The 26,297-nt window shown below is 43.0% G+C and overlaps 1 protein-coding gene across 5 annotated transcripts; it reads right to left on the reverse strand.

Annotated features, from left to right (window-relative positions):
* fancg.S (FA complementation group G S homeolog) lies at nt 1–26,297 on the reverse strand. Of its 5 annotated transcripts, none has more exons than XM_018232089.2 (15): nt 26,158–26,297; nt 25,448–25,615; nt 24,208–24,298; nt 22,553–22,684; nt 21,710–21,903; nt 21,224–21,380; nt 20,790–20,920; nt 19,017–19,163; nt 18,091–18,251; nt 10,491–10,554; nt 8,483–8,778; nt 6,670–6,710; nt 6,035–6,232; nt 2,124–2,256; nt 1–355 (listed from the first exon to the last, which is right to left on the reverse strand). In XM_018232089.2, the coding sequence occupies exons 2-15, from the start codon at nt 25,508–25,510 to the stop codon at nt 241–243; spliced, it is 1,923 nt and encodes a 640-aa protein (XP_018087578.1). In that variant the 5' UTR covers nt 25,511–25,615; nt 26,158–26,297; the 3' UTR covers nt 1–240.

The following is a 26,297-nucleotide window of genomic DNA, read 5'->3' on the forward strand; positions in this document are numbered from 1 at the left end:
TTAAGTATAACAATTGTTTATTCTGCCTACTTTTCCTGTTGAGTGACAGAGCTGGTAAATATATAAAAGAGGAGAAAGAGACAATCTGCAAGTAACACAATGTACTTGTTTGTCTCCCTGTGTAGTTGGATAGTCCCACACCTACAGGAGGGCAGTCAGGATCGTGTAGTTACCCCCAGATTGGACAAGTGTGCTGAATCCACTGGAAATGTTGACTAACACAATAATATATGCTGTTTGCTACACTACAGCCTCACTTTGCATCTCTTCTGCGCTCTCCTCCAATTCTTTTATCAGAGAGTCTTCTGCAGGGAATGTGTGGTTGATGTGCGGATCCAGGTACAGGGGTAAATTCCTGGAAAGAGACAGATGATTAGAATCATTTATTAGCATCCAGTACTCACAATCAGCATGTGTTAGAACTATTTCTATATAATTTGGGAAATGCAGAATGATTCACAGCAGACTAAGCATTTTGGGTGCACATTTTACATTCTCTCCATGATCTAAAGTGAGCACTATTCTAACTTACAGTCTGGGAAAGGAACTCAAGAGTCCTAATACTATATACTAAACTCTATTTTTTCCAAGGTCACTCAATAACAAGACATCATAGAATAAAACCCATAGAGCCCCATGTATGAAAAGTCAGTGATGGGAGCTGATCCCATGTATGCTAATAGGCACTGTAGTGGGTCCAGGTTTTGGTTTTCCAAGGGGGCTATATCACACCCAACCTCTGGTCTCATATATAAAAATAGGGACTACATTGTTAACCAGTTGGAGCCAGACTGATAGAGGGAAGAGATGCACCCATCCAGTGCATTACTATTGTGTTCATGGCACAGGAATAACAGAACCGGACTGGCAATTTGTGGGTACTGACAAATACCAGAGGGGCTGCTGTAAGAGGTCATAGACACACACTATTTATTGGGCTGCTGGGGAGCTGTCTGAACCTCTGTGTGGGCTGTTTGGGCCTCTGTGTACCTGAAAGGGTAAAGCCAATTTTGAATCTTAGCCAAACCTGCCAGAACCAGAGGCAAACCTACCGTATTTTTAACTGATACTAGGAGGTTTGGGGGTTTTCAGATTGGGCGTTTTGAGGGGCAGGGCCTCTGTGAGGGATGTAAAGATCATTTCACCACTCATGTGAGTGGCTTCCTCAGTTGAACTGAAGAAGCAACTCGGATAAGTGGTGAAACTTTTTCAAGCAAAACTCTAAATGTCCAGTTGCCTTTGACTTCATTCTACTAGATACTGTACATCATGACCTGGATAAATGAGAATCTTCAAACAACATATGCCAACAGGATAATCCCAACTGCATAGGTGCAAATTTCCCGGCCTCTCAGCCCATTAAGGACAATGCCACTGTCTCAGCAAATCAGCATGATCTGTGCAGGCTTTCCTGGTACCAATGTGCACAATCAGCTTATGCTTTCCCGATTTCTTCCTGTTAGACCAATGCTGACATGCCAAATTGACTTCATGTGCAGGGGATGTATGGGAACCATTTTGCACATAAACAGTTTAGTATTGATCCTATTAACCAGAACAACAACTCACCTTATCTATTCCTTACTCCAATATATGCCCCATTTCTCATCACAGGGTCAACAAAACCTTGGGACTGGCCCCACTTGACACTCTGGTGGTGGGGAAAGAGTTGTGGGTGCCCACTCACAATGGATGCCGTGCACTTTCATATTAGAAAGAGTTGGACTCCAAGTTATCAGACGGCAATGCACCCGCTTGTGCTCCCACAACTACTCTTTCAGTATCAATACAAAATGTAATGTTTTGTAAGAAAGGCATTAAAAAGGAAGTTTGCCTATAATAGAATAGCCTCATCTAAACCGTTTTGAATATGTTTTATTATTTTTTTATGGTTTTTGAAAGATTATACCTCCCTTCCAGTGTACTTCACCTAGACTGCTGCCTGGTTACTAGGGTAATTACATTCTAGCACCTATGTAGCACTGAAAAACATGAGGGCTGCAATAATTTAAAATACCAAATATAAATATGAGGACCAACTGTTTTGGAATGTTGCAGTCTACATCTTACTAGGTGTTAAGTGAACTACCCCTTTTATACAAATATAACAAAGAGGAAGCTACCGTTTCATTGCCTCCCATTGATCAGCTAAGGTTTTCCTTTCACTCTGGTATCTCTTTAGGTACGAAGCAGCCTCCGTTCTTCTGCCCAGCTTGATCAAGTGTCCGACCAGGGTAAGTGCAGCTCCAGGGAAAGCTGCAGAGCAGAAATAAGTAGATAAACCAGAGGCACTTTCTGGATGAAATCAATACACATTAGTAGACAATCCAGAAACAGGTAAATCCATCTAAACACTCACTCTATCTGCTCAGTGTCAGAATTGGACAAGCTGTGCCTATGGGGCTCCTGAGCATTATTGATTTTATCTGTATGTGTATGTATGTATGTATGTATGTATGTATGTATGTATGTATGTATGTATGTATGTATGTATGTATGTATGTATGTATGTATGTATGTATGTATGTATGTATGTATGTATGTATGTATGTATGTATGTATGTATGTATGTATATATATATATATATATATATATATATATATATATATATATATATATATATATATATATATATATATATATATATAGTAATCTGGAAGCCGGCACAACACGTCAAAAAGTCATAGCTGCCTGGGTGCAAAAGCCCAAAAATTAAGTAGAGAGATGAAGAAGCTCGCACTCACAGGACTTATCAAATCAAAAAATGGTGTTTATTCAGTAATGAAAACAACTAACGTTTCGGCTTGCACTCAAGCCTTTCTCACTTTGAGAAAGGCTTGAGTGCAAGCCGAAACGTTAGTTGTTTTCATTACTGAATAAACACCATTTTTTGATTTGATAAGTCCTGTGAGTGCGAGCTTCTTCATCTCTCTCTCTCACATCACAATTTGGTCCCTCCTGGGGACCTTTCTCAAGGATAATGTGCACAAATAGTGTAACCAATTAAATACCCTCCCCCTCCAGTGAATTTGGCGCCCTCCTGACGTCATAAGTCCATATATAGTCATTTGAATAAACATTTTCTTCTCTTTGTTGAAAAACCTGTGTGTCCTTATTTTCTTGCACCACTAGGTGTCAGTGTTGTGCTTGTTAGTGTCCATATAACCACATTTCCTATTTCTATGGAGGAAACATTGTTGCAAGGTGTAAGGTGTTACAAAAGAAACAAAAAAAAAACTGTTAGGCAATTAAAGGAAAGGATAAATATGCACAGAGCCAGCATTAGGGCAGCAGTAGATCCTGATAGGAAAATTGATCCAAAAAAACAGGACATCGCACAGCAGTCAGTAGCGAAACACTGGCGTGAAGCACGACATGATCAATCTGCATTCAAATGCATGCCAATAGGCCACATACCAAAACCCCCAAGAGGTGGAGATATAGATAAAATGCTATTAAAACGTGAGGCGTTTTGGATATATGAACTTGATTGTGTTATGCCTAGGGGTCTGAATGGGCAGTTACAGCTTGTTTCCTAACTTGAAATTTAACGGACTATAATGGTGATAATAATTGTGTCTCTTAACCACACAGGAATGTGCCAAAATAAGGTGTGAAAATGTCTCAACCCTGTGAGTAATGTGTTTCTTTTATGTATATATTTTTACATTTATTGTTTCTTTTGTAACACCTTACACCTTGCAACAATGTTTCCTCCATAGAAATAGGAAATGTGGTTATATGGACACTAACAAGCACAACACTGACACCTGGTGGTGCAAGAAAATAAGGACACACAGGTTTTTCAACAAAGAGAAGAAAATGTTTATTCAAATGACTATATATGGACTTATGACATCAGGAGGGCGCCAAATTCACTGGAGGGGGAGGGTATTTAATTGGTTACACTATTTGTGCACATTATCCTTGAGAAAGGTCCCCAGGAGGGACCGAAACGTCAGATTGTGATGTGAGAAATAAAAGCTATCACTTTGAAATGAAAATGAGAGTGCGGATCCTCTATTACTTATTACTTAAACATTGATCGAGCACCTCGAATCAACCATTGTCAGAGGGCACTCCAGAAAAAGTATATATATATATATATATATATATATATATTATATATATATATATATATATATATATATATATATATAGTGACAAAGAGCTATGTCCCAATAGGCTGCCTGTATATGATGGGAGGTATATAGCACCCATCCTGAGGTATTGGCTCCTTTAAATCTCCAGGGTAAGACAGGTTAGGACCCTGGAGCAAGGATAGTTCAGTATGCTGCCCAATTAGTCCGCAGGTGGGACTGGTTAAGAGAGTCTGGCGGGGAGTGTGAGTGTGTTGTACTGGGAGTCAGAGAGAACCTCTGAACACACGCTGTGAAGTGATTGTGAACAAACTGTGTATTTGACTGCAACTCAAAAGAGCAACTGTTTGTTACCACCTTAATGAACTGTAACACTGCAAACCGGTGAGGTTTTCCTTATTATTTGACTGTTATAGCACCAAACTTGTGCCTGTTTAAGTTGTCCGGTTGGAACAATAAAAACCCAGGCAGGAGCCTGTTTCATTTGTGTTGCAAACCTAAGTCTCCTCTGTAAGAACTGTTTTACCTGAGCCCTACCTGCTGCTTTGAGCTATTCCCCACAATATAAATATATATATATACATATACATATATATATATATATATATATATATATATATATATATATATATATATATATATATATATATATATATATATATATATATATATATATATATATATATATATATATATATATATATATATATATATATATATATTAACCAATTTTATATAATTTCTTCATGGATGTCATCCTATGTGGCTCTGAATAAACTACAACTCACAGAATCCCAATATAAGCTAGGAGTTAGTTGTCAAGGGAAGGGTCACACACACAGCTACTCTCTGTCTCAAATCAGTCGGTTCTCTAACCCTGTACCCACAGTACCACCAAGAGCCCATAGTTTAGAAAGAACTGTTCTATTGCATCCAACAAATACGGAGGTTTTCCTTCATTGCTCACAACTCTGCCCTATCCTATTTATCTTCTAGTTCTCAGCAAACCGCTCATTAACTTCTTCTAATGATCTGTGCCTCAACCCCTCATTCATTCATTCATCTCAGACTCACCATCAAAATTTCCTATAGCTCTTGATGTTACATTAACTTGTGTTTTAATTGAGCTTGCAAAATACAATAAAAACAAATAAAAAAAATCCTATAGCTGCCCCATTCTCTGTATTTCTGCCCCACATTCCATCTGATTCTCTCCCAATCACTCTGCTTTTAAACTATTGGCCTCTCTACATTTAGACTGGCGTTCCTTCTAGTGATGTGTGGGCTGGCCTGAAACTGTGGGACTTGGCTTGTTGGGCGGGTTTGGGCAAGCCAAGCAATGCTTCCTGTAGGTGGAGAGTGGCTATATAAAGAAGGACTGCTGGTGGGATATGGTCAGGTGCAATTCAACCCATATATCATTAATTACTTCCCTGTATTATATAGGGTATATACTATATATTCAGGTCCTGCCCTCATCTAGCCTGGCATTCCTTTAGTATATACTACTACATGCCCCTGACTTCATCTAGCCTGGCATTCCTTCAATATATACCACATGCACCTGCCCTCATACTGTCTGGAATTCCTACAGTATAGACAACATACTACTATCCCCTGCTAAGTGCAATGCTCAGTGGCACATCTCTCACTTTACCGACTCTTGATTTGGCCCATCATCCCACTTTGTGCCTTGTACCTCTTCTATTTCAGATTGGAAGCTCCAGTGAGCAGGACCGTGTTTAAATACTGACTCTATTTGTATGTAATGGGAATGCATCCTTCTTTTGTACAGTGCTGCAAAATATATTTGCTTTGTGAATATATGTTTGTTTTAGTGGAAGACTTTTAGGGGAGAAAGGACCTCTGCTTGAATGCCCCTTCCCCATTCTTTGTACCCTTTATTTAACAGCACAAAATCTGTCCCCTTCACCTGGTGATGCCTGTAAGCTGAGCTGCATGTTCAGAAGAGATTCCTTCTGCTTCCCCAGTGCCAAAAATTGTTGGCTTCTGCCCAGAAAGGCTGCAGCCTTGAGTGCACACAGCACTGTCTCTTCTTTACTGCACAAACCAATCAAGGAGATTTCCATCTCATCACCACTGCCTCGGGAACAATGAGGAGAAGCACATCCTAATTATGAAAAGAAAATATTCATTTGTTATTTTAAATAATACAAAAAACACAAAAAAAGGTAAAAGCAAAGCAGGTCATTCTCGTATAAGAGTTGAAAATGAGGCCCAGCTACTTTTATAAATAGAAGCAGTTTCACAACTAGGTCCAGTTAATATTACGGGGGCGTCAATTAACTTAATTTATTTTTATGAGGAGGTGAACAGGAACCTAAACTCTGGGATGGCAGTGGATGTGATTTACACATCCTATAGCCATCCATGCTAGGGTAACTCTATCTGTAGCAGAGTAAAACTTTCCAGCTACACTCTACTGCACATGCACCTGTATATATCTCCGCTAGGGAGGCCTGGGATTTTCATTTACTGGGTGGGACTCCCCTTCACCATGCCAGAATGGGCTTTCCTTGTCCATTAATTAGAATTTGAGGTACTCACCTGTGTCTATAAACTGCACCTTCACAAGTAAATTGATGCATCTGAAAGGTTAAAAGAGAAAACACTACATTTCAGACTAACAGGTTACCGTAGATATGTAGAACTGGGAAGTAGAGTCCTACGTGGGTTCGGTAGGGTAGACCCCTGTCCAACCTGGACCTGCTGACCTGCAACCCAACCTGCACCCCACTATACCTCTTCCCCAGACCTACTACCTGACCAGCACCTGCAGTGGGCCTACTTACCAACCAACCCAGGGACCTGTGAGACGGAGTGACACCACCATGGACTAGTGATGTTAGTCTGAAGGTGTATCAACCAAGTAAAGGGAAAAATTTGCATTGTGTTTTCTGTTTGTACTGACGCTGCTCCCAGAGACAATTTTGAACTCAGCACTGAATGTTCTGACTGAGGACATGGAATTTAGATGGCACATGCTCAGATGACAGTATGTTAGGCATTAATTGACTTCAATATTTTCACTCATACTCTATTAAGGTGTCTCAAATCCACAAAACACAGAAAAGAAAAAACTCTATTCTAAAGGGGAACTATCAAGAAAATGAAAATTTAATATAAGCTTCAGCATACTGAAAAATGAAACTTTCTAAACACAATCAAATATTCTGTACCGTTTCTGAAATAATCAAGTTTACCTTCACTATCCCTCTCTCAGCATCTGATTCTCTTCATTCTGTCTTCATGCAGCAGTTGGGTGTCAGATATTCACTGACAGTTACATCCAATATATCTTATAGGGGGGCTCCTTTTGCCTAGAAGATGTATTAGAGCTCACTCTATTAAACTCACCAGACATCATGTCTCTCTACACGCAGGATTTGTGCAAAAGGCAGTTATTTTGTTACATTTTGTTTGTACAGGAAACAATTATTTGAGTGAGCTCTAATACATCTGCTAGGAAAGGAGCCCCCCTATAAGATATATTGGATCTAACTGTCAATGAATATCTGACACCCAACTGCTGCATGAAGAGAGAATGAAGAGAAACAGATAATGAGAGAGGAATAGTGAAGATAAACTTGATTATTTCAGAAACAATGCAGAATATTTAGTTGATTGTATTTAGAAAGTCTCTTATTTCAGTATGATGTTTATATTAAATTTTCATTTTCACGATAGATCCCCCTTTTAATGGCAGCAGCACAAAGACTAAATATAGTTTATGTTCCAAGATCTCATATACTGTTATTTATGTACTGTATATTTTCTATTTACAACAAACCATCCAAGCTGCACCTCTTTCCAGGTAATAATATAAATTAACACTGTCCCCACCTAAACTGCCACATTACTAAGTACCAACTGGCACACCCTGGTTTATTTATAATAACCTTTCCAATAACCTTATGCATCTCATTGAGCCCTAGATTGTAAACTCCTGTGAGAAATACTCTTTTCTGCTCTCTCTACTGTGGTCCTTTTTTGTGTTAAAGGATCAGTAACATCAAAAAAAAATTTTTAAAAAAATCGTTAGTATACTATGAAAAGAAACACTAATGCATATTAAACGTTAAAATCGCAAAGTCTTTATTTAGAAATAACGTACCGAAACGCCCATCGCGCGTCGCTCGATTTCTCCTTTTCTGAAAAGGAGCGCAAGCAGAGTTTTTAAAAAAAATTATTTTTTTGATGTTACTGATCCTTCAAGTGTCCTTCGTGCAATATTATATTAAAGTTGTGCATAACCTATTGGCTCTCTATAAATAATGATTTGAGTGCTTAATAGGCAGTAACCATTAAACTGAACATGACGAGCGATGGATGCACAAGTCATTCGGCTTTCCCTACTTACTTCGTATACTCTGTGACCGACTCTTTTTGATCTCCCAGCAGTCCGTGCGAAAGGCCTTGGTGCAGGTGGGCAGCAGATGCCCATAAGACAAGGTCAAGCTGTTCTGCCATTACATTTGATTTACTTTGGGTGCTATCTACAGAAAGACTCCCAGGTATCAGGTCATCAGTTCTGCCAAGGACTTCCTCACACACCGTCATGGCGTCTTGGTATCTTTTCTCCAATACTAGACCAGCGGCAGTCTCCAGAAACACCTCTGGGATCCTGATGAGAGGTTCAGGGTTGGGGAGTAAGTCCTACAAGTGAGGGAAACATAGCACTGGGCTGAATTCCCATACAACATGTTTGTTTAAAGGATAATTAGACCTTTAAAATAAGTGAATGTAAAACTGATGAGGGGGCTATTCTAAGCACTTTTGTAATTTTCATTATTTATTTTGTTTTTATTACAAAATATTAAGGGATACATGTATGAATATAAATGGATTTTGTTACAACAGCGCCACCTGCTGGTCAGTTTCCCACCAGTCTGACCAGCAAGTAGTCAAGGAAGTTGTCAGGAGAAAGAAAGAGGCTGATGTTCTTCTGCTTAGGAATAAAATTAGAAACCTTTCTCACATCTTTCATAAACAGAAGAACATCAGCCTCTTTCTTTCGCCTGACAACTTCCTTGACTACTTGCTGGTCAGACTGGTGGGAAGATGACCAGCAGGTGGCGCTGTTGTTACAAAATTCATTAATTTTAACAGTAGATGTATCCCTTAAAACAGTGATCCCCAACCAGTAGCTCATGAGCAACATGTTGCTCTCCAACCCCTTGGATGTTGCTCTCAGTGTCCTCAAAGCAGGTGCTTATTTTTGAATTCCAGGCTTGGAAGAAAGTTTTAATTGCATAAAAACTAAGTACAGTGCCAAGTAGAGCCTCTTGTAGGCTGCAAGTCCTCATATGGACTACCAGATAGCTAATCACAGCCCTTATTTGGCACCCAATGGACTTTTTCATGCTTGTGGTGCTCCCCTACTCTTTTTACATTTGAATGTGGCTCATGGGTAAAAAAGGTTGGGGAACCCTGCCTTAAAGGAATAGTACAGTGTAAAAATAAAAACTGGGTAAATAGATGTGCAAAATAAAAAATGTTTCTAATACAGTTAATACAAAAACGTAATGTATAAAGGCTGGCGTGATTGGATATTTAACATAACAACACTACTTCCTGCTTTTCAGCTCTCTAACTCCGAGTTAGTCAGTGACTGGGACATAACTGTTCAGTGAGTTTGTAGATGATCCTTAGCATTCAGCTCAGATTCAAAAGCAACAGTTATGATCCATGTGCCCCCCACCTCAAGTCACTAATTGGTTACTGCCTGGTAACCAATCAGTGGAAAGCAAGAGAGCTGAAAAGCAGGAAGTAGTGTTCTGGCTATTATGTTACACATCCAGTCACTCCAGCCTTTATACATTACATTTTTGGCTAACTTACTATATTAGAAATATTCTTTATTTTGCACAGTCTATCTATTTGCCTAGTTTTTATTTTTATACAGAACAATTCCTTTAATATATTGGAATAAAAACATAATAAATAATGAATGTAAATGACAAAAGTGCTTATAATAATCCCCTCGTCAGTTTTACATTCACTTATTTTAAAGGTTTACTTATCCTTTAATGAGTCAGATGAGTGTAGGACTGGCCAGACCAGGGATGACTTTGATGTAGTTGGCCAGCTTAAATATATTGCAATATATGGACAAACCATCCCTGTTTAGTTAAAAGGGTAAGGCATTTTTAGTAGCTTAAGGCACAAAATGTCTCAATGTCTTAAATATATTGATATTGGGTTGATCGCAGAGGACTCTTGTATTTGTCTGGAAGAAGCGACATTACTACTGAATAACTAGTCCTGCAGGCAGCATCTTTCAGCTACAGAACAAGAGACAAATCTGTAATGAGACTTTTGCTTCTCTTTGTGCAACAGTCATTATAGAAAATCACATCCCCACTAACCTGATGAGATTCATCCTGTAGAAGAGCCAAGAGGTCCAGATAATGCTCCACAGCTTCTTCCCCCCTTGTTGGAAAACAACACATCCAATAATAAAGCAACTTTAACTGATATTCAGTACTTACATTTGTCCTATAGCTTTATATATAGCAACTGTAACTGACATTCAGTACATTCATATGTCTTATAGCTTTATATATATCAACTGTAATTGATATTCAGTACATACATATGTCCTATAGCTTTATATATAGCAACTGTAACTGACATTCAGTCCATAAATATGACCTATAACTTTATATATAGCAATTGTAACCGATATTCAGTACATACATATGTCCTATAGCTTTATATATATCAACTGTAACTGATATTCAGTACATACATATGTCCTATAGCTTTATATATAGCAACTGTAACTGACATTCAGTCCATACATATGACCTATAGCTTTATATATAGCAATTGTAACCGATATTCAGTACATACATATGTCCTATAGCTTTATATATAGCAACTGTAACTGACATTCAGTCCATACATATGACCTATAGCTTTATATATAGCAATTGTAACTGATATTCAGTACATACATGTCCTATAGCTTTATATATATCAACAGTAACTGATATTCAGTCCATACATTTGTCCTATAGCTTTATATATAGTAACTGTAACTGATATTCAGTACATACTGTATGTCCTATGTAAGCCCTCACACCCCAATATAGCTGTGCCCTCATTCTATGACATTAAAGGAGAAGGAAAGCTATTAAGGCAGTTTATTGCCAATAGATTAGCCACAACGGTAGAAGCTAGAACTACATTTTTGTTCTATAGAATGCTTTTCTATACCCGAGTATACAGGTCTAGACACTGTCTAGGATAGCAGCTGCCCTATTAGTTTGCTCTGACATCACTTCCTGCCTGAATCTCACCCCTCATAGCTTTGGGCTCAGATTACAGCAGGGGAGGAGGGAGGGAGGAGCAAACTGAGTATGCTCAAGCCCTAGCCCTGGAGGTTTAAAGGAAAACTATACCCCCCAAACAATGTAGGTCTCTATTAAAAGATACTGAGTACAACAGCTCATGTGTAAAACCCTGCTTCATGTAAATCATAATAACAGGATTTTTGATACTCACCGTTAAATCTGTTTCTCTGTAGTCGATAAGGGGGACACAGGGACAGATGGGGTTAAGCTCAACCCTCTAGGAGGCAGGACACTTAGAATAAAAAAAGCAAAAGGGGCGTGCCAATACCATGGCTTAACCCAACCTAGAACTAAACCATTCAGTTAGTAACAAAGAGACTGCAAAGTAATAAGCAAACAATGCAGAACTGGTAAACAGGAAAACTTTTCACTTGAGGACCAACCGGTCCAACTCGCTATAGGGCGGGAAGCCCTGTGTCCCCCTTATCGACTACAGAGAAACAGATTTAACGGTGAGTATCAAAAATCCTGTTTTCTCTGTCGTCTCAAGGGGGACACAGGGACAGATGGGGACTTAACAAAGCAGCCCCAACAAAAGAAACAGGGTGGGAGCGAGATAAAGACACCTCACTGTACCACCGAATGCAGTACCTTCCGGCCAAAGGCAGCTTCGGCTGAGGAAAAGGTATCGAGGCAATAGAATTTTGTAAATGTGTGTACGGAAGACCAGGTGGCCGCTCTGCAGATCTGGTCCAAAGAGGCTGAATTCCGCCATGCCCAGGAGGCAGCCACCGACCTTGTTGAGTGAGCCCGAAGACCTGCCGGGGGAGTACGACCCTTGGAAACGTAGGCCTTCTCAACGGTCTCTCTGATCCATCGGGCAATGGACACCTTAGACGCCGCCAATCCCCTTCGAGTCCCCGAGTGCAGAATGAACAGGGACTGCGAACGCCGGAAAGACTTGGACCTTTCCAGATACCAATGGAGAGCTCTGACGACATCCAGGGCGTGAAGCCTGCGTTCCTTGTCATTTTTGGGATTCGGACACAGGGATGGTACGACGATCTCCTGATTGATGTGGAAAGAAGTCACCACTTTGGGGAGAAACGACGGGACAGTGCGCAGAACAGCCTTGTCCTTGTGAAGAACAAGGAAGGCCGGATCACATGACAAGGCGCCGAGTTCCGAAACCCTCCTGGCAGAGGAGATTGCCACAAGGAAAACGACCTTCCGAGTAAGCCAGTCCTCCGAGACCGTTCCAAGCGGTTCGAAGGGAGGATCCAGAAGGGCGTCCAGGACAAGGTTGAGGTCCCAACCAGGAGTCGGAGAACGGAAAGGGGGAGCAACGTGAGCCACCCCTTGGAGGAAGGTATGGACCGCGTCATCCATGGCCAGACGGGATTGGAGTAAGACAGACAGTGCCGAAACCTGCACTTTTAAGGAGCTAAGTTTCAGGCCCAGCTGCAGACCCCGTTGGAGAAAGGATAAAACTCGAGGGATGACACAGTCCATGAAGGAAGAATCCGCTGAGGGGACAGAGGTCTCCCTGCACCAGGTCCAATAGTTCCGCCAAACCCTGTGGTAGGCCTTCGAAGACGTGGATTTGCGGGACTTCAACATGGTGGCGATGACATCTTCTGCTATCCCCTGTCGTCTCCAGATGGCTGCCTCAATAGCCATCCCGTCAAAGCGAAGAGGCCCGGGTTGTGATGGACGATGGGACCCTGAAGTAGTAGGTCGGGTCTCGGAGAGAGACGCAGAGGCCGGGCTACGGACATCTCCTGAAGATCCGAGAACCAAGTGCGCCGGGGCCAGAAGGGGGCTATGACGATGGCTGTGATGTGAGACTGCCGCATCTTCTTCAGCACCCGAGGTAGCATGGGAAGAGGAGGGAAGACATAGGCGAGGTCGAAGCGCCAGGTCTGAGTCATGGCGTCTATTCCCACTGCCAGAGGATCGCGGGAGCGGGCGAAGAAGGCGGGTACTTTGCGGTTGACTCTGGACGCCATCAAGTCGATCTCCGGTAGACCCCAGTGGTCCACGATTTCCGCGAACGTGTCCGGGTGAAGCTCCCATTCTCCCGGTTCCAGAAGGTGTTGACTGAGGAAGTCGGCGCTGGTGTTGTCCACTCCCGGGATGTGAATGGCGGAAAGTTTTACCGAGCTGGCTTCCGCCCAGTGCAGTATCTGTTGAACCTCCGCCAAGGCGGCCTTGCTGCGGGTCCCGCCTTGCCTGTTGATGTATGCGACGGTGGTGGAGTTGTCGCTTTGCACCCGTACGGCCCGGGACTGAAGATGGGGCGACCAGTGTCGGAGAGACAGTTTCACCGCTCTTAGCTCCAGAACGTTGATGGAGAGTTTGGACTCCTCGGGGGCCCATAGCCCTTGTGCTGACCGATTGTCCCACGTTGCGCCCCAGCCCTGGAGACTGGCATCCGTAGTTATCACTAACCAGTCTGGGGTCGCCCAGGACTGACCTTCGGACAGGTTGGTCGGCGTGAGCCACCAAAGAAGAGACTCCCTCGTCGAGTTGAGAAGGGAGATTCTCTGCGATAACGGACCTCCCTTCCAGGCGGCCAGAATGTTGGCTTGAAGCGGGCGAAGATGCAGTTGTGCAAAGGGGACCGCCTCGATCGACGAGACCATGAGACCGAGAACCTTCATAAGGAGATGTATGGAGGGTTTGGGGGTCTGAAGTAAGGATTGCACTCGAGTTCTGATCTTCTCCTGTTTGTCCGGAGGGAGACTCACTCTTTCTGAGCGAGTGTTGAACTCGAGTCCCAGAAAAATCATCCTGAGACAGGGAAGCAAGTTGGACTTCTTCCAATTGATGGTCCAGCCGAAGTCCTGAAGTAAGGCAATGGCTTTCTGAAGATCCCGTTCGCTCTTGTCTTTCGTCCTGGCCTTCAGGAGCAGATCGACCAAGTAAGGTGTCACGGAGATGCCCTGGAGTCGCAGGGCTGCCGCGGTCACCGCCATGAGTTTGGTGAAGACCCTGGGGGCTGAAGACAGGCCGAAGGGAAGAGCCACAAACTGATAGTGCCGATTTTTGAAGGCAAACCTCAGATACTGGTGGTGAGGAGGCCAGATCGGTACGTGGAGATAGGCGTCTTTGATGTCCAGGGACATCAGCCACTGATCTCGTTCCATCCCCCGGATGACGGATCGAAGGGTTTCCATCTTGAACTTGACAGACCTGATGAATTTGTTGAGAAATTTGAGGTCCAGTACCGGCCTGAAGGAGCCGTCGCGTTTGGGGACCAGGAACAAATTGGAGTAGAACCCTGAGAATGTCTCCGGAGGAGGTACTGGAGTGATGACGCCACTCCGTTCCATCTGGTGGACACAATCTAGAAAGGCCATGGCCTTGGTCGCACTGGTGGGAACTCTGGACATGAGAAATTTTCGAGGAGGGAGAGAAGAGAAGTCCAGATGATAACCTTCCGATACGATTTCGTTCACCCAGGCGTCTGAAGAGTGCCGGAGCCAGACCTCCCGGAATTGCAGTAGTCTGCCCCCGAAGGACTGCTGCGATCCCGGAGGGGGTGCCCCGTCAGCCCGAGGCGGATTTATCGGCAGAAGACTTGTTGTGGAACTTGTTGGATTTCCAAGCCGGACGTCCTTTGTCAGCTGGTTTGGAGCGAAAATTGGAACGCCCGGAAGGACTGTATCTTCTGGAGAATCGGGTAGGTTGACCCCGAAAAAATCTGCTACGGCGAGGCGTAGTAGAAGACTTGTTCTTAGACTGTGGGAGAAAGGTGCTCTTACCCCCGGTGGCCTGAGAGATAATTTTCTCGAGCTCCTCACCAAACAGTCATTGACCCTTGAACGGAAGAGAAGTGAGGGACTTCTTGGAGCTAGTGTCGGCGGCCCAATTTTTTAGCCATAGAGTTCGACGTGCCGCCACAGCAAGGGCCGAAGTGCGAGCGGTAATTTGAGCCGTGTCCAGGGTAGCGTCGGACAGGTAGGCTGAGGCTTCAGCTAGAGAACGTACGGATTCTATAAGGTCGACCCTGGGAACGCCATCCTGCAGATCGGAAAAAATAGATTCTGCCCATGCTTGGATGGCTCTGGCCACCCAGGCCGAAGCTAGCACGGGACGAAGGGTAGAACCCGCGGAAGAGTAGACAGCCTTGAGGAACCCCTCGAGACGTCTGTCGGACGGATCCTTAAAGGCCGCCGCATCGGTAACGGGTAGTGTTGTGGACTTCGAAAGTCTGGAGACCGGGGCGTCCACAGTTGGTGGCAAGGACCACCTGTCCACCAGATCCCTAGAGAAGGGATAGGATTTCGAAAATTTCCGAGTAGCCTGAAATTTACGTTCTGGAAAGTTCCATTCCTCCTGAACAATGCTTAGAAGTTGTTCATGAGAGGGGAAACAGAGGGAAGACTTATGTTGCCTCTTAAACAAGCTGGATGATTGAGATTGAGATTCCGTGGAAGGGGTAACCTTGAGAATCTCGGTAACCCCTTGAATAATGCGATCGACGTCATGTTGAACGTCACGGCCCGCGGACTCCTCGTTGACCTCCTCTGCGTCCAAAGAGAACTCGGAAGGGGGCAATTCACCGTCGGAGTGAGAGGATTCCCCTCCAGAAGCGGAATCCTCGGACGGAGTATGGGTACTAATGTGGCCCTTGGACTTCTCCGATCTTTTGCGTTTGCCGCTGGACTTATGGTCCAGCTTGGCCAAGGCTTTACCTAGAGTATCAGCAATGGATGGGAGGTTCTGTAAGGAAGCTAAGGACTGAGAAAGTTGAAGCGCCCAACGGGGGGCTGGAGGCTCAGTAGAGGGTCCGGGGGAGGGGTCTGGGACAGAGACCTCAGGAGTGGGGGTCCCCCCCGGAGTCCCCGTGCTGTCACCAGGATCAGGGTTGTCTACCTGAGTAGGATCAGAAGACACCCCCTTTTTGCAAGACCTGCAGAGGGGCTCACCTTGACCTCCTTTTATTTTAGCCTGGCAGTTTTTGCAGGTGAAATATGTAATTTGTGCTGCTGCTTTTGCTGGTGCTCTCCCCCCTGCCCTAGGGAAAAGTCCCCCTGACTTACCCTCTGCCATTATAGCGGTGTCTGAGTTACCTGCTGAATGGTAGCAATGGTACTGTTTGGGGCTGTAATGCGCTGAACCCTGGCAATGGAAGGGTTAATTGCGCACGGCTGTAATGCGCTGTACCCTGGAAATGGAGGGGTTAACTTGCGCGCGTCCAGTAGGGAGATCTCCTCCTCTGTCCTGTGGCCCCCTGCAGTTACGAGCCCTCAGAAGTGCGCCAGCGTGGTGAGAAGTCGGCGCGAAGGAGAAGGAAGGAAGAGGGAGTTAGGAGCCGCCTCCTGAGAAAGCGCGCCTAACCATGCGTTCCACCTGGAGCGCAAAACAAAATGGCGCTGGAACGCATGGCGCGTCCCTTCCTCCTCTGCATCGCAGCGGCGGCGAAGGAGAGAGGAAGGACCTAGAGCGCAAGGGGGGGAAGCCCCCGTATAGTAGAAGTGAGGCAAGAGGCGAGACCGGCGGGCAGGACTGATTTCCAAGCCGGACTGGGAAGCCGTAGTAGGTGATGGAAGGGGAGGGAGAGCCAGCAGAGGTTAAACCACTGAGAAGGGGTTATACTCACAGTTTTGCCGCACCGGTTAGACCCTCTGCTCTCCCATAACGGAATGCAGGCATGTCTTGCCAGGATTGTCAGTATAGCTAATGCTAGAAATGACTCCGGTGGGCATCCCTCGTAGGAGGCACATCACAAAGGATACAGGTAGCCCTGCTCCGGATGAAAACCTCATTTGCCAGTATTCTGACAAAATACTTCATTGAAGAATTTTTGTCCATCCTCCTTGGAAGCAGGACACTTAAAAACTGAATGGTTTAGTTCTAGGTTGGGTTAAGCCATGGTATTGGCACGCCCCTTTTTCTTTTTTTATTCTAAGTGTCCTGCCTCCTAGAGGGTTGAGCTTAACCCCATCTGTCCCTGTGTCCCCCTTGAGACGACAGAGAAAATATACTTTTTTAGTAGTATGTGCCATTGGGTAATCATAAATAGAAAATTGCCATTTTAAAAAATAAGGGCCGCCCCCTGAGATCGTAAGATTCACTGTGCACACATACAAACCACACGTAAGGTCACATGAGCCAATTAACAGACAGAGTTCTGCCTTTTTGCTTCCTCACTTCTTCCTGTTACAGTTAGTGTTGCAGTATTTCTGGTCAGGTGATCTCTGAGGCAGCACAGATAGAGTCACGAAATGGTGGTTCAAGGCAAGAGATAAAAAAGGGCAATATTTATGTAAATATATATTCCAGTTTGGTAAGATTCTTTAATATGTCATTCAATTTGATATAAACTATTTGTTAAGTATTGATTTTGGGGGTATAGTTTTCCTTTAAGCTGAAAACAGTTAGTCTGATACAGAAGCCCATGAGTACACAATAGAAGGAAAGAAATGTGCTGTTTCTTTTGACAGAGGACTCAGAGCAGCATTACTGTGTGGGTTTACTGGTGTATTTATATAGACCTTTCTGATAAAGCTTACTTAATTTAAGCCTTTGCTTTTCCTTTAACAGAACTATCATTTACATAGTAACCCAGGGTAGAATGCAGGGACCAAACTCTGTGCTTGTAGCTATAGATGGACCCCCAAGATTTCAGATTGATGATAGAGAAGTCAGTGCTGGGCTGTACCTTTTGTTTTTGAGGCAGCGCCTTGCTATTAAATACTTCACTTTCCAGGGAGATGGAGCACGCACAGCGCTAGTCAGGCTCGGGGCATTTACTATCTGCTCTGTTCCAATCAGGAAACAAGTCTTTGTGGAGGGAGCTTCTTGCTCGGGACTCAGTAAAGCCTAAAGAAAAGGCAAAATACATTGTACAGATTAAATGCAAAGCAGGGATGTACATCCGGGAGCCCTTGACATGCCGCTAAGCTACACATCCAAGCACCATCTGATAGCTTTTGGCTCACCAGGAGTTGTAGTTTAACAGGATCAAAAAAAAAATATTTTTGCTGAAGAATGAAGGGGGATCAGTACCACTATATGTATCTAGCTATCAAAACCCAGATCTATTTTAAGTACAGCAAACATCTCATTTTCAGAGATGAAGATTCTGTGGCTCATGCCAGAACCCAACTGCTAGCCACTCACCTAATGATGGGAACTTACAAAAAAAGTCATTGGTAATGGTATAATTTTGTATGGTATATATGGGGCAGGTTACAAAAATCCCTATTTTCCAGTTAATACAGTCCTCTGCTAATGGGCTTACATTGGTACATTGGTCCCTAATGTCATTCTGGCCTGGGAACAAATACTCAGTCCAATGGGGTCAGCACCTGGCCAAGTTAGCACATCTTTTCATGTATTGTCAGCTGAACACAGAATTTAAGAGACAACATGCTCACAACATGCTCACTTTTTCCCAAAGCATGTATGGCTGGCTGTACTGGGAGCATGTTACAGAAACTTAAAGAATACGTATAAAGCAGGATGATTGAATCTTGTACCAAAAAGCTGCACATCCACTGGGAGGAAAGTGTACTTGGCACTGGGCAGAAATAAACAAGCACTGCACTTGGTAAGGTGAATTAAAACAAAGGGAATGTGGGTTACCTTATAGAGCAAGTTCAGCGCCTCTAGTTCAGCATCTACATTGCCCATTTCCTTGTAGACAGAGGAGCTGTGATACAGTGCAGCCAAACACTGGAAGTCTAAGTGCAGCGCTTGCTTCCAATACTGCAAGGCTGTCTGAGGCTTTTCCTGGGGATGGAAGAACAGGGTAAGTACAAGGGGAAAGGTTTGTGAGATACACACAACAGTGTGCTGCAGTCATTGGACTTTGTATCGGATTCTCCTGACCCGTGGCAGGTGGGGTTAATTACTGCTGAGCACCTGGTCCTCAAGGGTTTAGGACTTTCCACAACATTTCAATTGGATTAAGATCAGGACTTTGACTTGGCCATTCCAGAACATATACAAAGTGTCTATGTTCATGTACTGTGTAACTAATAAAGAAATGTGATATGAGTGTTATCAGATCAAAGGTTTACAATGTATCTAAAGAGAGCACCGTTGTCAGACATTGTAAACCTTTGATCTGATAACACTCATATCACATCTACATTTCTTTATTAGTTACACAGTACATGAACATAGACACTTTGTATATGAATACAGTACACTTGGGGTTTTCTCAATAACACTGGAATAACACAGAATAACACTTATGTATTTGTGATTGGTGGATTTGAATTTCTGGTTTAACAAAGCACCCTATTAGTAGTCTATGATTGGTTGATTTGAATTTCGCGTTTAAACTAATTACCCTGTGAAATGATTACACGTCACACCATCCCTGTCACATCCTGCACATCAACTGGATTTTGTAGTGTTGTTTTTCTCTGTGAAAAGCTGGTGTTCCAGCTGAAACTTCAGTTTTTTTGTGACCACATTAAAGATTTTTTTCTACTGTGCTTAAGACCTGTGAGTGCTCCTTTTAAGGACTATATTGATACACATATTCAAGGATTGCACCCAGGCAGCTATTCATCTCTTTTCACACACACATTATATATATATATATATATATATATATATATATATATATATATATATATATATATATATATATATATATATATATATATATATATATATATATATATAATACATACATGTTTATTGAAACAAATGATCTTTCTTGGAAAGATCTTTTCCAGAAAAGATTGTAATTGTTACATCTATGGCCACCTTTATTTAGCTCTGTTGAGGGACAGAAGACCAAAACAGCTTCACTTACCCACAGCAAACAATCAGCAGTTAAAGGAGAATTTACACCCTCTCTACAGCTTAAAGCCGCATTCGTCTTCTCCACTGGCCCCCCTCCCTGCTTCCTCCCCACAGTGTTCAACAAGAATACATGCCCCATCCAGCAACACTGACCTAAATTTGCAGAGTAGCATAGTGGAGCTCAGGGGCGCCATGTTTGGTCACTTCGGTATCTTCCGGATCCTCTTCTATCTTCTCTGTGCTCTCCGACTCCAACTGCACATGCGCCAATGGCTGAAGTGTTTCAGCTCACATCACAAAGATACGGAAGCATCTGAATACGCTGCCCCTGAGCTCCGCTGCGCTACTCTGCAAATTTAGTCAGTGCTGCTGGATGAGGCACATATTCTTGTTGAACGCTATGCGGTGAGGAAGCAGGGAAGGGGCCAGCGGAGTAGGCAAATGGGGACTTTTAGTTCTCCTTTAAAATACACTGGTCACCTACTTTAAAGCAATTGTGTAATTGGTTGCTACAAGTGACTAAACTTGGTGCAAACTTTTTGACATTTACTACATCATCCTCATGGAATGGAGATGCCCAGGGGGCCAGAACTGTACCATTTTCTGAAAGCAGAAGCCCAGACAAGTGTACACCTGAGCCAGGACTCTGCCAGAGCACAGGCTTTCTGCAGCCTCTCCAAAGAGATTGATCGCATAGGGATGCTGGGACGCTTCCATGGCAAGGATACCTGGGAGAGAAAGTTATATTGAAATTACAATAAATACATAAAACTTTATACAGGAAAAATATCATCAGGGAGTCAAACACACCTAAAAGTTGTGATTTTATTATACAGCTGTATACTCCATTTATATCTTCTTTTCCCACCTGCCTGAATATGGACAAAAGAGACCATGTGCAGAGTTGCTAGGTTGGTGCTCCTTGGAGACAGGAAGGCTAAACTACTAAGGCAAATGAAGGGGTGCCTCTTGTAAACACCTCTGCCCCCAGGGTGGGTATAATAATATTTTGGAAATTGGGACGATCTTACCTTGCAGGAATGCTGCTGATGTGTAAAGGACGTCTCTGAGCTGCTGTACCGGCTGCACAACCAGTACTTTCTCTTCTGCCTCGTTGGACACTCTCCATGCTTTCAGCAGGGCCAGAAGCTTCTCCTCTGCTCTAAGATTGGTGGAGCATTCAGAATCCTAAGGTGAGACGGTGTGCACAGGTACAATTATAGAGTGCTGCAAATCTGACTTTGCAAACTTATTAAAGGAAAAGTAAATCTCTAAAATAAGTAAATGTAAAACTGATGATGGGGACTATTCTAAGCACTTTTGTACTTTACATTCATTATTTATTTTGTTTTAATTCCAAGATATTAAGGGATACATGTACTGTTAATATGAATGAATTTTGTTACAACAGCACCACCTGCTGGTCATTTTCCCACCAGTCTGACCACCAAGTAGTCAAGGAAGTTGCTGGACCAACACAGCAGCCTAATATTCCCATAATATTTCTGCCAACTCACCTCAGGATGCAAAAGCAAAGAAAACAAGTCATGAACTTCATGCAGCTTCTCCTCTGCAAGCCAGAGCGCCCCCTGCAGGCCAGCCAGTCTGTGCAATGAAGCTGCCAGCTCTGATGAATATCCCCCATGGACTAACTGATGCCACAGCTCCTCGTTGCTCTGCACATTAACCCCAGGACTACACACTCGCAATACTGCAACAAATACCAGAGAGAATACGGTATACACAACATAGGAATCTCAGGCACATTTATATTTAAAGGATAAGTAAACCTTTATATTAAGTGAATGTAAAACTGATGAGGGGGCTATTCTAAGCATTTTTGTAATTTAAATTCATATTTATTTTTATTCCAAGATATTAAGGGATACATGTACTGTTAATATGAATGAATTTTGTTACAACAGCGCCACCTGCTGGTCATTTTCCCACCAGTCTGACCAGAAAGTAGTCAAGGAAGTTGTCAGGAGAAAGAAAGAGGCTGATGTTCTTCTGCTTAGGAAAGATGTGAGAAAGGTTTCTAATTTTATTCCTAAGCAGAAGAACATCAGCCTCTTTCTTTCTCCTGACATCCTAATGTGATGGGCAGATCTACCCCACTTCATGGCATTAAAACAGGCATTATAATCTTTGCAATAAGAGCAGAACAGAGGTGTGTATTTTGCAGCTCTCTCCTCCCTAGAGAGGTTGAGAGACGACCAATATAAGTACAAGGTGGACTTTTGGGAGAAGCGTGAAAGACAAAAATAAACATATAATGCACCATTGTCAATGATAGGAGTTGAGTATGAAGGCCTTTATTTATAAAACACATATAATGAAGTTTGTGTGCAACCACTTACCTCTACTGAGGGTCTCTGCTATGTGTTTGTTGTGTTCATCCTGGAAGCCACTGGTGGAGTGAATGTGGAAAATGAGCATGTTGTACAGAACAGATAGCTCCAGGGGGAGGCTTTGGGGAGTTGCTGGTAACCCTATGAGAGAAGAAGGTAAAACAGATTATTAGTGAGAGGATGCCATTGGCACGCAGGCTTTCTGATGCTTTATTTGTAGCAGCTGTGTCTGTGTAACCAGATAATCCCCTTTATTACAGGATAGTGTATGCTGCAGCTCAGTGTGTATAGGTTTCATTTAGTGTATATGTTAAAACTGTCACAAAATGGACAAATATTGCTGCTGCAGCTACAGCTCCCATTCTTTGTCAATATCAAGTTGGTAGATGGAATCAGTTGAGAGGGGAAGTTACCCTTTAAAGGAGGTTGTTCACCTTTAAGTTAACTCTTAGTATGATGTAGAGAGGGATATTCTGAGACAATTTGCAATTGGTTTTCATTTTTTATTATTTGTGGTTTTTGAGTTATTAAGTTTTTTATTCAGCAGCTCTCAATTTCAGCCACCTGGTTGCTATGGGCCAAATGACCCTATCAACCATGCATTGCTTTGATTAAGAGACTGGAATATGAATTGGAGAGGCCTGAATAGAAAGATGAGTAATGAAAAGTAGCAATAACAATACATCTCTATCCTTAAAGAGCATTCATTATTATCATCATCATCATTTATTTATATAGCGCTGTCAAGATACGCAGTGCTTTATTTTTAGATGGGGTCAGTGACCCCCATTTGAAAGCTGAAAAGAAGCAGAAGGCAAATAATTTAGAAACTTTAAAAAAGGAAAATGAAGGTCAATTGAAAAGTTGCTTAGAATTAGCCATTCAATAACATACCAAAAGTTAACTTAAAGGTGAACAACCCCTTTAAATCACTTGTTTGTCAAAAGAAGTGAAAATGATACATGATATACGATAAATAAACCATCTCTCCCAACGGTCCCGTTTTTAGAGGGACAGTCCCTCTTTTGACAGCTCAACCCGCAGTCCCTCATTTGTACTGGAAAGTCCAGTTTTTCTCTCCACTGAACAGCCAGAAAAAGAAACAAAGTTTCTAACCTAATTGGCTTTTGGCAGAGAGCCTAGAATAGCCACAACAGAAGATAAGATACATTTGTAACAATTTGAATGTATCTAGATAAGCAATCTAGATGAGAAAATAAGTAATTGTAACAATATAAGAAAATAGGTCCCTTGGGAGAAGTTAGACTCGCAGCTTAAAGGGCAATTCACCTGCAAAACTGTAATGGAAAAAAAACACAGAAATCTGTTCAAACTTTTATAACCTGCGAAATGTTGTAAAATAAACATGGTAATTAGGGGGTGTGGCCAAAAATGAGCGTGGTCAAACACATTTCGCCACTCTACGTGCGGCAACTTTTTTTGTCCCTCTTTTATTTTTCCAAAATGTTGGGAGGTCTGTATAAAGCCACCCCTATCTCCCCCAAATAAGCCCGAGGAGTAAGGCTAAGCAAGGTATAAAGACACAGCAGTGGGGAGTAAAACTATGATGAATGGAGTAGGTAATCCTATGTAGGACAATCAAGATACTCATTGCTAATGAGAGGAGACATAAGATGCATAAAGCTGAACAGGGCAGTGGATACCTTGTATTTTCTGCAGTAGTTGGTACAGGTCTGCGTGTAACAGCTGCAGTTTTTGCTTCTCAGCGAAGGTATTTGCGTATGATGCAGAATCCTGATAAAAGGAAAATCACATAAACTCAGCAGAGTCCCTAAAGGCCCCCATACAAGGGCCGATAAAAGCTGCCGATAGACCAAGTTTGCAGCTTATCGACCTGTGTGTAGAGCCCCCCCCCCCCACGGGATTTCCCAATCCATATCTGGAGGTGCAGGTTAGAAAATCCCACTGGATCGCGGTCGCATCTTTAAGTTGATTCGGTCACATGATCCGACCGACCGTTTGGCCCCTGTTCTGATCAGATCAGCCCGATATTGCACTTCAATGTGAGTATATAAGGGTGAGATCTGCTCGTTTAGCAACATCGCCAAACCAGTGGATCTCTACGTCTATGGCCACCTTTAGAAAATCACTTGCATTCCCACTACACTGTACATCACACACATTCCTTTACTTTTTTTTTCTTTCTAATTTGGTCCTGGCCTTAAGCTTTCATCCATTCCCAGAGTTTTTACCCTGCACTGGTGAAACTGGATAAGTACTACTATAGTTTATATGAACAAGCTGCTGTGTAGCCATGGGGGCAGCCATTCAAGCACAGGATACACAGTAGATAACAGATAAGTACTACTATAGTTTATATAAACAAGCTGCTGTGTAGCCATGGGGGCAGCCATTCAAGCACAGGATACACAGTAGATAACAGATAAGTACTAGTATAGTTTATATAAACAAGCTGCTGTGTAGCCATGGGGGCAGCCATTCAAGTACAGGATACTCAGTAAATAACAGATAAGTACTAGTATAGTTTATATAAACAAGCTGCTGTGTAGCCATGGGGGCAGCCATTCAAGCACAGGATACACAGTAGATAACAGAAAAATTCAGAAGAATCCCATTGTATACTACAGAGATTATCTGTATATAATACACAAGAGCCATGATTATCTTGTAAATTATACCCTTATAAACAGTGAGTTCTGATGTCATCAGTTATAACCGGTGAGTTCTGATGTCATTTCTGTCACATGACTCACTGAAACTTCTGTATTATAATATATAAAGGACCCCCAGTTGTAAAATATGAGGATATTAGGAGTTACCTCAGAGTTCCATGACCTGTATAAAAACACTCGGCCTTCGGCCTCGTACTTTTATATGGTCATGAAACTCCTCGGTACTTTATTCAATATATAATGTCCTTACCCGCCATTGTTTGACTATGACGTTATTCTCCTCCAACCACAACGTCAGACAGTCTCCGGCCATTGTGTCTCTCCAGCAACAACTCCCGGCCGTCGACTCCTTGTACCTCAAGCGCTTGGGGCTCTTCTCCTCATTTCCCTTCCATCCGACTGTCACCTGAGGCCTCGCCTGCAGCACATGAAGCAGTTAGAGGGTTAATATTATCTCTACACTAGTAAAGGCCCACAGGGATGTGTGTGGTGTTTGAGGCGGAAGGGCCTGTCCTCACTGAGCCTGGAAGAACCATTTATATAACAGACTTGGGCTAATGGGCTCCACTTACAAGAGGCAGGAGTTCTTTTAACCCCACAGCCCCTGTCCCTCCCACTTCTGACACAACTAATTATATTGGGCCAGGGGAGTCTGTGCGAGGAGCAGCAATTTGGCTTCTGCTTAGAAGTTTTATTTCAGCAATTTCACTGTTACACCGTGTTTATGTAATGCCCAGAGTCAGTCACATTCCTGTCAGTCAGGGAAGCCGCCATGATGGGGGTGGAGCTACAAGTAGTACAACCCAATGCCTCAGCAAGCCTAACCCCAGGCACGGCCACTACATATGAGGTATGAGAGAAACACACAGACCACCGTTCTCGTCACCACACAAGGAACCAACTGCTAAAAGGGACTAGTATTTTGTAGCCTTGTAAACAAACTACACACGTCCCACTCACTGCGCTAAGCGATTGGCTTCTCTGTAATTTCCCGCCCCTCTTACGCGTACGGATTGGTTGATAAGAAGTGTGGGCGGGAGGTGACGTAAACAGAGCGAGAAAAGTCGGGCTTTGAGCAAGGAAATGGCGGGAGGGTAACG

Source organism: Xenopus laevis, chromosome 1S (genome assembly GCF_017654675.1).
Source record: "Xenopus laevis strain J_2021 chromosome 1S, Xenopus_laevis_v10.1, whole genome shotgun sequence".
NCBI classification, from domain to species: Eukaryota; Metazoa; Chordata; class Amphibia; order Anura; family Pipidae; genus Xenopus; species Xenopus laevis.